Source organism: Artemia franciscana, chromosome 13, assembly GCF_032884065.1.
Source record: "Artemia franciscana chromosome 13, ASM3288406v1, whole genome shotgun sequence".
In the NCBI taxonomy this organism is placed as follows: domain Eukaryota; kingdom Metazoa; phylum Arthropoda; class Branchiopoda; order Anostraca; family Artemiidae; genus Artemia; species Artemia franciscana.
In genome coordinates this window covers 3,890,568-3,904,593 of record NC_088875.1, presented here as the reverse complement: position 1 = coordinate 3,904,593, position 14,026 = coordinate 3,890,568, and the positions used below count along the sequence as shown (strand labels likewise).

The window sequence follows — 14,026 nt, the reverse complement described above, 5'->3', positions numbered from 1 at the left end:
GCACAAAAAAAAGAAACAAATTCTTCTGACACAAAAAAAACAAAAAAAAACAACACAACAATGAGAAACAAATGCCGACTACTGCTGTAAAACCTTGGCCCATGGGTGGGGCTTGACAGACAAATTATATCGATCAATTTGGGACAGAATCGCTTCTTCAGGGTTGGTAACACGGTACTGGCGCGTAACATACCTATTGCTTTTCCATGGTGGTGAACGCAGTAAAAACTTTGCATACTTGAGTACAGTGGACGTAATTTCAGCTTAACTTTAGCCGTAAATATTTGCAGAAATGGGCTAAGGTACAGATAATGAGGTAAAACCATAGTGTTGTGCACATGGGCAACAGACGATGAATGGGCAACAGACTTCTGCTTATACGCCACTACATACTACTACTAATATCTCACTGCAGCACCAAGCCGTCTGAGGCCAACACAGATACGCATACTCCTCCTACAACCTAATCTATTCAAGGCCTCCCTCTTTACACCCTCCCAAGAAGTTTCCATTTACTTTAAATCTTTATTTATGACATCCTCCCAACCCAGACAAGGACAATCTGCTTTCTGTGCAGCCACAGACGGTTGGCCAAAAAGCCCAATCTTCGGCAGTCTGTCATCCTTTATCCGCAGAATGTGGCCTAGCCATCTCAACCTTTCTGTCATTATATCCCTAGAGAGGGGGATTGAACCACATTTTCGTACAGCCTACTGTTTGAAATACGGTCAGTCAGCCGTGTACCCAGAACAATCCGTAGGCACTTTCTCTGGAAAGCATCTAGTAAGTTTTCATCTGCTTTTCGGAGCGCCAATGCTTCAGAGCCATATTTGACCACTGTCATCACTGTAGCTTCCAATATTCTAATCTTGGGTTGCAGACTTATCTTTCTATTCTTCCAAACTTTTTTTAACTGTGAAAAAACACCCTGAGCCTTAGCTATTCTACTTTTAACATCTTCACTGCTCCCACCATCTTTACTAATAATACTACCAAGGTAAGTGAAGCTGAAACCTGATAAATCTTTTCGCTACCCAACGTCACCTTTTCATCTTCACTTATTCCTAGCTTTAGTGAGTCAGTCTTCTTCACATTAATTTTCAAGCCTATTCTAGCACCCTGAACTCGCAAAACCTCTAAAAAGTCATTCATTTTGCTCACACTTTCATCTAATATGCTTAAATCATCAGCATAATCTAAGTCCAGGAGCATTTTTCCTCCCCATTTGATTCCAAGGTCTCCAATCGCCTTTCCTGTGCTCCCTAAGACGAAGGCCATCAAAATGATCCATATAAAGGGGGATAGAATACAACCCTGCTGAACTCTTGATTTAATGCAAAATCAGTTGCTAACCTCATTTCCTACCTTAACCGCAGCAGTATTATTCTTGTACATAGCACAAATCATTTTAATGTATTTTTCTGGTATACCATATAAGGATAAGACCTTTACTAACGCTCTTCTATCAACAGAATCCAAAGCTTGCTCATAATCGATAAAACTGAAGACCAAAGGTGTTTGACAGCGATAGGACTTCTCAATTTTAACCACAACACATTTTTAGAAGATTTATCCAATGAACTTCAAGTTGATCCCTTTTTAATTAGAAAAATTGTCTCTTTGCTCTCTAATACAACGCAAGTTGTCAAATACCTTAAGATGCATTCTAACCCCCTCCCAATTTACACCGACGTGCCCCAAGGAGCCCTAGTAGGTCCAATTTATTTCTCGAAATGATAAATAGCCTTAATATCGAATTGTCTGACAGATACAAATTTGTTGATGATCGAACAGTCTTAAAGACTCGTTTCAAAAATTTAAAAAGTAGCCCAATGAATATCTCAGAAAATATATCAGATGAAACTGTTGCTAAAAATGTGAAATTCAACCCTTTAAAATCCAAAACATTAAAATTTAATTTTCTTAAGACTCTCCCTTCCTTTACCCATTCAATCCCCCCCGAAATGTCAGTTAGTAGTGTGAAACTGACGGGTCAATTTCCTTGCGATACGTGGGATTGAACCTGCCAACCTTCAATCATAAGGTGCAGCTTTAGCCACTACGTCATCGCAAGGCATAGAAATTCCTTGCGACATGCGGGATTGAACCTTGGTCCTTGCCATTTCTAACCGTGGCTTTATCCACTATGCTTTCACAAGGTGAAATTAATGGGTGTTACCATCTCAAGCGACTTCAAAGGGTATCATTGTGTTAATGATTTTTTAAAACGCACAGATACCGCATTTTCCCTCCTTACAGTCCTAAAAAATTATCAAATTCCCATTGTTTGAGAATTTATATTTTATTTGTACGCCCAATCCGTGAGTACGCCTGCCCTGTATGACAACACAGTATCTCCAGTGAATTGTCAGAAAGAATAAAAGCAGCATAAAGAAGGTGTCTAAGAATTATTTTCAATGACTGTAAACTCCCGTATAGATATTCCTTCGTTGAAGAGCGAACCTGGTAAACCTTAAGTAAAGGAGAACACAAATTCCCTTGCATTTTACCAGAAACACCCTCATCAGGCCCCCAGATAAATACTACCAAACAAGCATCAGAACGTGTCAAGAATAAAAGTGAAGAATAAAGAATTGAGCTGTTAGCAGACAAGCAACAGCGAGAATCAGGACGATTCAAAATAAAAGTGAAGAAGACAGAAATATTACGTTAGAAGAACAATGCCATTGCAATCTTCGACGCCAATATTTGAGGTGTTTCAGGATATTTTTGGAACTCCCATAAATTTGTCTTCTCAGCAAACTTGCAATATTGACTAATCAAGATAATAGTTGCCATTTTCGAATCAGCAACAAATAGAATTTTTTTTTCTCATTATACAGATTTTCTTTTAACCCGTTTATACGTTTTTGGTTATTATTGGCAATGGTCTATTCTTTACTAGCTGCTGCTGTCGCTACAATAACGAACTGTAAGTAAGGAGTGACTCGGCCCAAAAGTAACAGAAACTCTAAAAAATGAATTTGACAACAACTAAAATACATCAAAAGAACTTAATTTTTATGGTGATTTCAAACATATAAACACAAATTTTAATGCTACCCATTAAAAGCTACGAGCCTGAGAAAATTTTACTGATTTTCGAAAAAGGAGAGGGGAGGAAACACTCCCAGAATTCAAGTGATCTTGATGAAAATCAAACCATCAGTTTTAGTATGTCAGAAAAACTCTATTGTGGAGTGGGGGATTTTTTTATGTTTATTTTATTAATACAAAAAATGCGTTTCTATGACTCCAATGTGAACCATTCAATCAGGCAGGCCCAGTCTTGGTTCAAAAAATGGGCCATCTCCACGAAACGTTTTGCACGGTACCCTATAAGCTCCAAAGAAATACCCTTAGTTTATCCCTAGATTCCTCTAATTTGCGAATTTGTTTTATGTTTATGGTACATCAAGCTATATATCGAAGCATCAAGGCAAATCAATACATCGGATTATATTTATTAGCACATTCTCCAAAACTCAAATAAGTTCAAATAAACTCAAATAACTCAAAACTCCAAAACTCAAAATTCAAAACTCAAAAATTTCATTTTTCATTTTTGAAGCTTCCTGGGGTTTAACTGGGGTAAACTTAATTAACAGATCTTTTGGGACAGATTTGCTGCAAATGATTATCTGAAATCTGTCAAAGCAAGTCTTATAAAAATGTAACAAAAGGGTAAAATCTACCCCCGTCCCAACAAACGCAAAAGTTAGAACGGTAAATTAAAATGGTTTGATACTAAGGATGTAGAGTACCGTCAAAAAGAATTTTCGTGAATAAATAGTATGTAAGACTGTAAACGAGTGCACACTGAGTGTCTTAATGGATACAAATAAGCTAAAAAACTTACTCTCAGTTCCAAGCCCCTTAATATGACTGAATCAAGTACTTTCTTTACAAAGAGACGCTTCTGAGGCTGACATAGGTGCGTGTAAACAGAATCCAACATGTGTGCTATCTGGCAATATGCCAAGTATAAACCTTGTACTTTTTCCAATAGCTCCCCTCTTTGCTAGAAAAAAAAGAACATGTTAAATATGTTGTAGCACTTAAATATTTGAAAAAGGATAACACAAGGACAGTAACAATATCACACTATACACCCGTCAGTATAACATTTGGGGAACACAATGTAACTACGCAAGCTTGCTGCCTGTAACACTAAAAGAAATAAAAAAAAGGTGCCCAAGAATTATCTTCAACGAGGGTAAAGTGCCTTTCATTTCCCTTCTTCGGAGAGCCAATCTAGTCACCCTTAAGGAAAGGAGAGCAAAACTTTCCTTGCGTTTCGCTAAAAATGCCCTTCATAACGCTCGGACAACTAGCCTTTTCCCTAGTCGCTATTCACCCCTTTGACACCAACCTCCACGATCTGCTTCAACAGAAACCCTCTTTTTGGAAAAGTTTCCACTGAAAGATATAGAGACTTTCATCCCTTACTCAATTAGCAATTCTCCTCCCACCCTTACTCCCTTTTTGCCCAACTTCCTTTTTTATAATTTTAATGTTCATTTTGCAAATTTCAAGCTTTCTATTTTTAGGACCTTACCTTAGACCTTAGATCCTCCTGTGCCTCCAGAGGCACCCAGGGCGTCCAAGAAGAATCTCCAGTCGCCTCCAGTCTGCGGCTGTGAAGATATCTTCTCACTCCAGCTGTATTGAGGCGTGAAGGCATCGCAGGTCGCTGTTGTTGGTACGACGGAGTGTATTTTTGGGTCTTCCTCTGCGGCGGGTGCCTTCAGGTAACCAAAAAAATGTTGATTTGGGGATTCTGGAATCATCCATGTGCAGCACATGTCTGAAGTAGCTCCATCTACGCCTTCGTATGGTCTCGATGAGGGACGGTTGACCTGTGATGTTTTCTAATGTGCTCGTTCGTTAGCTTCTGGGTCCAGTGGATGCCAAGACGTCTACGCAGGCACATGTTTTCAAAAGACTGAATTCTCCTCTCTTTTTCTTGTTTGATATGCCATATTTCAGATGCATAGAGGAGGACGGGCAGAACGTTGCTGTTGAACAGGCGGAGCTTAAGCCGAAGAGAGAAAGTACTCGACTTCCAAACTTTTTTGAGCCTGTTGAAGGTGCTGCTTGCCTGTCCAATTCAGCCAATGACTTCTTTGGCTGTGAATCCCGTGTTCTCAATCGTGCTGCCGAGGCATTTTTAGGTCACATAACTAAATTGTTTGTGATTTAATAAGTTTATTCCCTATTTAGTTTTACGAATTTTCATTGTTTTGACATTGTGCTGATTAAGCAATGACCTTTTGATGTTAGGAATTATGATTGTTTTTGACATTTTTACTTATCTAACATTGACTCTTTTATAATTTTATTGTTGTTGTTTGTTTTTGTGTTTTTTTGTTTATTGACGCTAAAGTGCGAATTCAGCCCATTTGGGCTTATGATAGCCATTTTCAGTAGTCACCTTATCTTATCTCTTATCCGAATTAAAAGAAAACGGGTTATTTCTACTATCGGCCAACCGCATAAGGCCAAACGAAAACAGGTCGTCTCTGAATGGGGTGGGAGGATGTAAAGAAAGACTTAAGGGAAAGAGAAACTTCTTGGGAGGGTGTAAAGAGGGGAGCTTTGAATAGATTAGGACGGAAGAGGAGCATGCGTAGCTGTGCTGGCCTAAGGTGGCTTGGAGCTGCAGTTAGTAAGTACTAATAGCAGTATTTGTACTGAATCAGAAAATCAGGCTATAAATGTATATTTTTCTATTTGTGCAAGTCATTACCATATATGAGTTACTCCAATATTTACTCATTATTCTGCTAGTGACTCTGGCCTATATTTGTTCCGGTAATCCTCATCATTATGATAGAGCTCCTTGGTTCTTTGCTTTTCTCTAGCGTTTTTTTTTTTCGTCTCGATAGACCTGGTCTGTTGAATAACTTTGCTTTTCTCTTTCGTTTTTTACGTTTTTAAAATTTAGATCACAAGACACCTTAGTAACTATTCTTATGTGTGCTCGAGAACCGATCCTTTCAGCGGCCTTTTTATTTCTTTCAAATCTGCTTTTCTTGTATTCTAGGACGCCATCTCTATTTTTGAAGTATTGCTATTTTCTCTCAATACATACTCTGGTTGCTTGGCTTTGATGCTTTTATCGGTTTTTCTTCTGTTTATTTTGCTGTCTTGTATTGTCACCATTATGTTTATTAGTGTTTTTATTAATTAATAACTTTATAATATGAGCAAAAATAAAGTCAAATAATCTTCCAAGCATAAAACTACCACAAATCACTATCAATAAATAAATGAAACTCAAAACGAACAGAAATTACAATAAATAGCCAAGTCAAACTCAAAACGAGCAAAAGTTAACATGAGTAGGGCTGAAAACCCCCATGCCTTCTCAAGTCCACAATTTGAGCTTTACTAAAAAAAAAAAAACGAAAAGAAAAACGTGTATTGTCAGTTTAATTGACATATACTGAAATTTATTCCTTAAAAGTTTTGATATTTTTTATTTATGAAAGCAAGAAAAGTGAAAATAAATACGAATTTTGTTTTTAAGCTGAAAGTTTCAGCTTAATACATACAACCATTACTGAAGCATTTCTTATGCGTCCGCTTGACATCCTGTGTGGGCATGGTGTGTTTCGATTTAGTTCCAGACAGTTTCTATATATCCCAAATTTATCGCCTTAATATCCTTCTTTTTAATAGTAGTAGTAATAGAGTAATAGTAATAGTAGGCAGTAGCAGTAATAGAGGTAGTAGTAATAGTAACATTAACAGTAGTATGAGTAGAAGCAGAAGCATTGGGATGCAAATATTTTCATTTAATTAGTTCAACATCCCTCACAACAAGTGTTAATTTCAACTTCACACACCTAACTGCTCCTAAGATATTGCCGCTACACCTTTTTGACAACCCCCATACAGAGGGCGTGTTCTGATTCAGTTCATCTTCCCCCTCAAAATTTCACCTCTACGCCATTGGGCATAGTTGTAATAGCGGTAGTACTACTAGCAGCAGTAATATCAACCAATTACCTTTTGGCCAGTTGAACATCCCTCTCATCAAGTCCTAGAAGTTTCAACTTACTACAATTAGCCATTGCTATGATATTGTTGATATGTCCTTTTGATAACCTATATATTTATATACTTCTTGAAATTTTCATCTCATTGCTCTTAGCCCTACAAGTAGTTGCAACAGAAGTAGTAGTAGTAGTAGTAGTAAATGTAGCAGTAACAGTAGTATTAGCAGTAGTGTGCGCGTTACTGCTTTTTGGTAACATGATTTTCCCCTTTCAGTATTATCTGAAAGTTTCAACTTAATACCCAAATCAACTCTTGAGATACACTATTTTGACAATGTGCATGCCCGTAGCGTCTTTTGATTTACTTCAATTTTCTCCTTAATGCCGTAAATGGAGTAGTGTGGTAGTTGTAGTAGTGTTGATAGCATGCAAATATTGCCTTTCTGATCATCTCCCTTATCATTTCCTGAATATTCCAAATTAATACACTCAGTTATTCCTGTGTTGTACCATTTTGACAATCCGTATACACATAACGTGCTTTGATTTAGTTCAACACCCCTCAGCATTCTCTGAAAGGCTCACCTGAATAGCCTTCGTCTTCTTGGAAAGTAAAGTTCAAACATGCATACCTTTCTCAATAACATATACTATGCGTCAATAATGAACGAATTGTCTAACTTACAGTTCTTATTCTGAGGACTGTGGAGAGGTTGACATCCCCAATACTGGACCTTTCAACAATGCTGAACAAAACTGCTCTCTTAAAATTTCGATCGGATACGGTGTCGGGAATGATATGCTTGGGGGGGGGGGGGTGACGCTCCTCCATTCACTTTTGACACTTAAAAGTTGATAATTAATTACTTTTAAAATGTTTTAGCTTTTTTAACTTTAATAAATAAAAAAATTATTAAAACTTTTAGTAATAAATATCAGTATATGTATACTACACCGACAATCCACAGCCATTATTTTTCAGGAAAGTTCAAATCATGTTCTGGACTTGAGAAGCTATGGGGGTTGTCAAAGACATAATTTCCAGACATTTCAACTACGCTGAATAAAATGGACGTCTCAAAATTTTGATTTGCTGCGTTTTGGGAATTGATGGGCATTGGGGGGGGAGGGGCTTGTTGCCATCCAGTCACTTTTGACCATTCAAAAAGGCACTAACCTTTTCAATTTCGAATCGAATGAGCCTTTTTCGAAGTTCCTACGACAAAAAATGGCGATCTTAAAATTTCTATCAGATACATTATGGAAAAATATGTGGTTTGGGGGGAAGGGGTATCCACCCTTTGATCACTCTCAATCTTAAAGAGAACACTAGAACTTCTGATTACAAATTCAGTGACCCTCCTCCGAAGTTTATACGATCACCCTTTCTATATAAAAATTATATGCCCCCGGAGGATAAATTAAAACCTTTGCCCTGAGGGCTGTGGGGGGTTTTCATCCTCAAATATATAATTTCTGGATCTTCCGATTACGTTGTACAAAATGTCTATCTCAAAATTTTGATTGGATGTGTTTGGGGAAATGGTGATTGTGGGAGGCGGATTAGTTGTTCTCCAATCACTTTCGACTATCAAAAAGGACACCAGCCCTTTCAATTTCCAATCGAGTGAGCTCTTCTCGAAGTTTCTACGACAACAAAAAGCCATTTCAAAATTTCTATCAGATGCATTTCGGAAAAATACGAGGTGCGTGGGGGTTATCCACCCTCTGATCACTCTGAATCCTAAAAACGGCACTAGAACTTCTGATTACCAATCCAATGAGCCCCCTCCGAAGTTGATACGATCACCCTTGCTATATATACCTTATATGCCCCCAGAGGAGCATAACTTACAACCCTTACCCCGAGGGCTACGGGGGTTGGGGGGGGGGTGTCATCTTCAAAGACACAATTTCCGGACATTTCAATTATGTTCAATAAAATAGCTACATCGAAATTTTGATTGGATGTGTTTGAAGAAATGGTGGGCGTAGGAGGAGGGGTTAGTTGCCCGCCAATCACTTTCGACTATTAAAAAGGGCACTAGCCCTTTCAATTTCCTATAAAATAAGCCTTTTTCTAAATTTCTACGACAACAAATGGCCATCTCAAAATTTCTATCAGATGCATTTCAGGAAAATACGAGGTGTAGGGGGTATCCACCCTCCCATCACTCTGAATCTCAAAAAGGGCACTAAAAATTCTGATTAGCAATCCAATAAGCACTATCCGAAGTTTATACGATCACCCCCCAGGGCATAACTTGCAACCCTTGCCCCAAGGGCCGTGGGGGTGTCATCCTCAAATACATAATTTCAGGACCTTCCAACTACGTTGAACAAAAAGGCTATCTCAAAATTTTGATTGGATGCGTTTGGGGAAATGGTGGACGTGGGAAGGGTTTTAGTTGCCCTCCAACCACTTTCGACTATTAACAAGAGCTAAGAGCTCATATGGCACTTGTGACGAGGTCGGAAGAGCCAAGAGCTCATATGGTATGAGCTCTAGCAAAATTCTAAGAATCAATAGATTGTTTTAAAAGGAAAATCAGAGGCTTAATGCCGGTCGGGATTTAAAATAAGAGCTCTGAGTCACGAGGTCCTTCTAAATATCAAAATTCATTAAGATCCGATCAGCCACTCGCAAGTTAAAATCAATTTTTCTAAGTTTTCCTCTCCCTTCAGCCCCCCAGATGTTCGAATCGGGGAAAAACGACTTTATCAAGTCAATTTGTGCAGATCCCTGACACGCCTACCAATTTTCATCGTCCTAGCACGTCCAGAAGCACCAAACTCGCCAAAGGACTGAACCCCACCACCTAACTCCCCCAAAAAGAGCAGATCCAGTCCGGTTAAGTCAGTCACGCATCCACAACATTTATAAGCATTTTCCAAGATTTCTAGTTTCCCCCTCCCAATCCCCCCAATGTCAACAGATCTGGTCGGGATTTGAAATACGAGCTCTATGACACGAGTTCCTTCTAAATATCAAATTTCATTTAAGATCCGGTCACCCGTTCTTAAGTTAAAAATACCTCAATTTTTCTAGTCCAAGCCTGATATTCATGACAGACGATATTGTCATGGAGGAAGGGGATCACATCCAGAAATAAAGGTCAGTTTTGAGGCTTAAAGTTCAAAGTTTTCTTAAAGAACCCTTTTGGGGAACTAGTAATTATATTGATAGGCATACAAATTCTTCAGCCTTCAAAAGAAAAGGACTTCAAAGGATTTTTTAAGGACGAAAGGCTGAATTTTAGGCTATGATTTGACATTCCTGTTGCAGAACAGAATTCCAATCTCAGCCCCCACCGCTGTCACTCATCCCTCCTCCTTGCGTGCAGTTATGTTAAAACTGAGGTATCAAAAGCTTCAAACTGTGTAAATGCGACTAAAATCAACAAAAGTTTTATATTAGCTATATAATTTGATTCTGGGAGTCAATAATCCCCCCCCCCCTACACTGAGCTTACCTTATCAGATATAAAATTAGGACAAATTAGTACTAGAAAGCTTAAAATGGAAACAAAATTAATAGCTTTTAGTTTCTAACATCAGCTATTTCTAGCCTCACCTTTTCTTGGAACTGCTTGGTGAAGTCTGGCTCATTTCTCAATACTTTCTCCAATAGCTTTTCAGCCTTTTCCAAACAGGTAGAATAGTATCTGAAAAAATTTACATTAATCAACTAACTTAATCAAGTCTTTGCATAAGAGTAAAAAGGAGAATGGTTAGTTTCGTTTCAAAATTGTTTCATTAAGCATAAAAACCTTAGAAAACCCAGAAGTTTTCCTTTTCAAATTCCTTGCCCACTTTCTTCTGATACGATTATGAAATTGTTGTAGAAACTTTGGAAAGGGCTCATTCGATTTGAAATCAAAAATTTCAGAGCCTTTTTTAAGTGTCAAAATCACCTAGAGGGCAACCCCCCCTCCCTGACGTACTCCATTTTTCCCAAAAGACTAGCTGTTTGTTGCATAGAAGCTCCAGTAACTATGTCCCTGGGATTGAAAACCATCCTCACAGTCTTTGGGGCAAGGGCATTTAGTTATGAGGGTGTACCAGCACATATCTACAAACAAAGGCGATGAATGACCAGAGCCCTGTCATTGATCTGACAAATGTATGTTGTAATCACCACTTTTGCTTGGATTTTATTATTTTGCCATACTTTAGACCAATATCCAAGAGGGACGCTTTGAATAGATTGGGATGGAAGAGGAGCATGCGTAGCTGTGTTGACAACAGATGGCTTGGTGCTGTGGTAGTAGCAGTTAGTAGTAGATGTGGTAGCAGCATTATCAGTAGTAGTAGCAGTATGCATAAGTCTGTTCCTGAGCAATTACTTATATGTCCCTTTGGCAACCTGGATGCACATAGTATGCTTTGATTTAGTTCAAAGTCCCACTAAACATTTCCCAAAAACCTTAATAAGCCTCAGTAGTAGGCAGTAATTGTAGTTTCCGTAGTAGTATGCACATTGTACCTTTGGTTAGTTCAACATTACCCTCAATCTATACTGAAAGTTTCAATTTCATTTTCAAAACTATTCCTGAAATATTACTGATACATCCTTTTGACAACCTACATGCACGTAGTGTGTTTTTATTTAGTATAATGCGTCCCCAACACGCTCCCTGAAAACTTCTTAGGCCTAATACCTCCAGCACCAGTAGTAGAAATAGTCATATTAGTAATGGCATTACTGGCAGTATGCATATAGCTCTTTTGTTTTTTCATATATCGCCCTCAACATACCCTAAAAGTCTCAACTTAATATCCTAAGCAGTTTCTAGGACATTGCTTATACATATGTCTGACAACCCGCACGCAAACAGTTTGTTTTGATCTAGTTCAACATCCCCAGCACATTCCCTGACACTTTCAACTTAGTACCCTTAGCTTTACCAGCAGTAATAGTAGCCATAGAAGTAGTGGCATGCCAAAACAGCCTTTTGGTTGGTTCAACGATCCCCCGACACATGCGGTGTAAGTTTTAACTTAATACTCAAAGCCATTCCTAAGATGTTACTGATACACTATTTTGACAATCTGCATGCACATAGCCTAGTGTTTTGGTTCAGTTTTGCTTCCAATTCAATATGCCCTTAAGTTTTTACCTGAACACCCTTAACCTTAGCAGTAGTAGTAGCAGTATGCACATATTACCTTTCTGGTCAGTTGAACATCCCCCTCATCATACCCTGAAATTTCAACTTGGTACTCTAAGCTGTTCCCAAGACATCATGGTTCCTCTGATAAGATTATATTGTTGATATGCCCTTTTGACAACCTATGGGCATAGACACTATGTATGCACATAGTGTGTTTTGATTGAGTTCAAGTATCCCCTCGATATTCGCAGAAAACTCCACCTCAATAACCTTAGGCTAAGTAGTAGTTGTAGCAGTAGTATTAGCGCTAGTAGTAGAAGTAGCACAAATATTGCATTTTGGTTAATTGATCATTCCCCTTTTCATTTCCCGAGAGTTTCAACTTAATACCCTAACCCAAACTTGATTTATGCCCTTTTGACAACCTGCACAGACATAATATATTTTGATTTAGTTCAACGTTTCCCTCGACATTCCCTGAATTTTTCACCTAAATGCCCTTGGCCTTTTCGAACACCAAGGGTAAAACATCCACCCTTTACCAGTATCAAATACTAAATATAAACAATAGGTGAATTTCATAACTAATTGCCCTTGCCCCAAACACTGTGGGGATGGTTGTCAATCCCAGGGACATAGTTACTGGAGCTTTCAACTATGCTGAACAGAACAGCTATCTCAAATTTTCATCAAATTTCTTTTGGGAAAAATGGAGCACATCACGGGGGGGCCTTTTTGCTCTCCAGGCGATTTTGACACTTAAAAAGGGCTCTAGAACTTTCGATTTCAAACCAAATGAGCCCTTTCCGAAGTTTCTACAACAATTCCTTCCACACATTGGTTTCCTTGGTGTCATATTAAGCGCCTTGGTTAAAAAATACATAGAGCCCGCTTCGCTCTTTACTTAGGCAGTGCTCTTGTGCTGCCTATGAATTTTGGAAGATAGCCAAAATGGTTATCTGAAAATTTTGAAGAAATGTCTTTGGAGAAAAGGAGCATGGGAGGGGACTGGTTGCTCTCCAATCACTTTTGATATTTAAAAATGGCACTAGAACTTCGATTTCCAATCGATTAAAAACCTTCCAAAGTTTCTACAGCAAGTCCTTCTATACAAAGCGCACTGGTGAAAAAAAATACATAGAGCCCACTTTGCTCTTTACTTAGGCATGTGCTGCCTATAATTTTTGAACAAGAAGGATATTGTTGTTGAAATTTATCTTAATGGGAGTTCGGTTGATGATCTAGGAACGTAATTATTTATCAAATAGTACTAGTACAAACATTTCACTGCAGTATCAAGACGCCTGAGGTGAACACAGCCACACACGCTTCTCCTCCATCCCAATCTATTCAAAACCTCCCTCTTTACACCCTCCAAGGAACTTTCCATTTCCCTCAAATCTTTGCTTGGAACATCCTCCAGCCCGAATCGGGAACGAGCTGCTTTTCATTTGTTGAAAGACGGTTGGCCGACAAGGATAATCTTTGGCAATATGTCATCCTTCATCCACAGAACGTGCCCTAGCCATCTCAATCTTTCTATCATTATAACCCTCGAAAGCAGGATTGAACCACACTTGTACAACCTATTTTTGTACAACCTATTATCTGAGATACAGTCAATCAGTCAGATACCCAAAACAATCCGTAAGCAATTTCTCTGGAAAACATCTAGCAAATCTTCCTTCCCTTTTTGTAGCGCCCACGTCAATACTATATGTAAATAATGGACAAATTACATAACTTACAGCCCCCCATCCCACGTAAAATTTGACCGAAAACTTGCATCTACACAAAAAAATTCTTCCTGTTGAAACGGTTCCTGGCATTTACTCCCTCAGAAAATCCCCCCCAGAAAATACTACCTTGTTGAAAGGAAAATTTTCGAAGAATTTACTCCCATTGAAA

At 38.5% G+C, this 14,026-nt stretch overlaps 1 protein-coding gene across 9 annotated transcripts in view; it reads right to left on the bottom strand.

Moving 5' to 3' along the window:
* The window catches only part of LOC136034405 (IQ and AAA domain-containing protein 1-like), a 140,652-nt gene that overhangs the window by 107,911 nt on the left and 18,715 nt on the right, over nucleotides 1-14,026 (bottom strand). For 6 of the 9 annotated variants that reach the window (XM_065715563.1, XM_065715569.1, XM_065715572.1 and 3 more), the window contains exons 2-3: nucleotides 10,579-10,669; nucleotides 3,860-4,021 (exon numbers count right to left, since the gene is read on the bottom strand). In XM_065715563.1, coding sequence (XP_065571635.1) covers nucleotides 3,860-4,021; nucleotides 10,579-10,669 — 253 coding nt within the window. The remainder of the gene's footprint in view (nucleotides 1-3,859; nucleotides 4,022-10,578; nucleotides 10,670-14,026) is intronic. The other 3 variants (XM_065715565.1, XM_065715566.1, XM_065715567.1) reach the window with 1 other exon arrangement.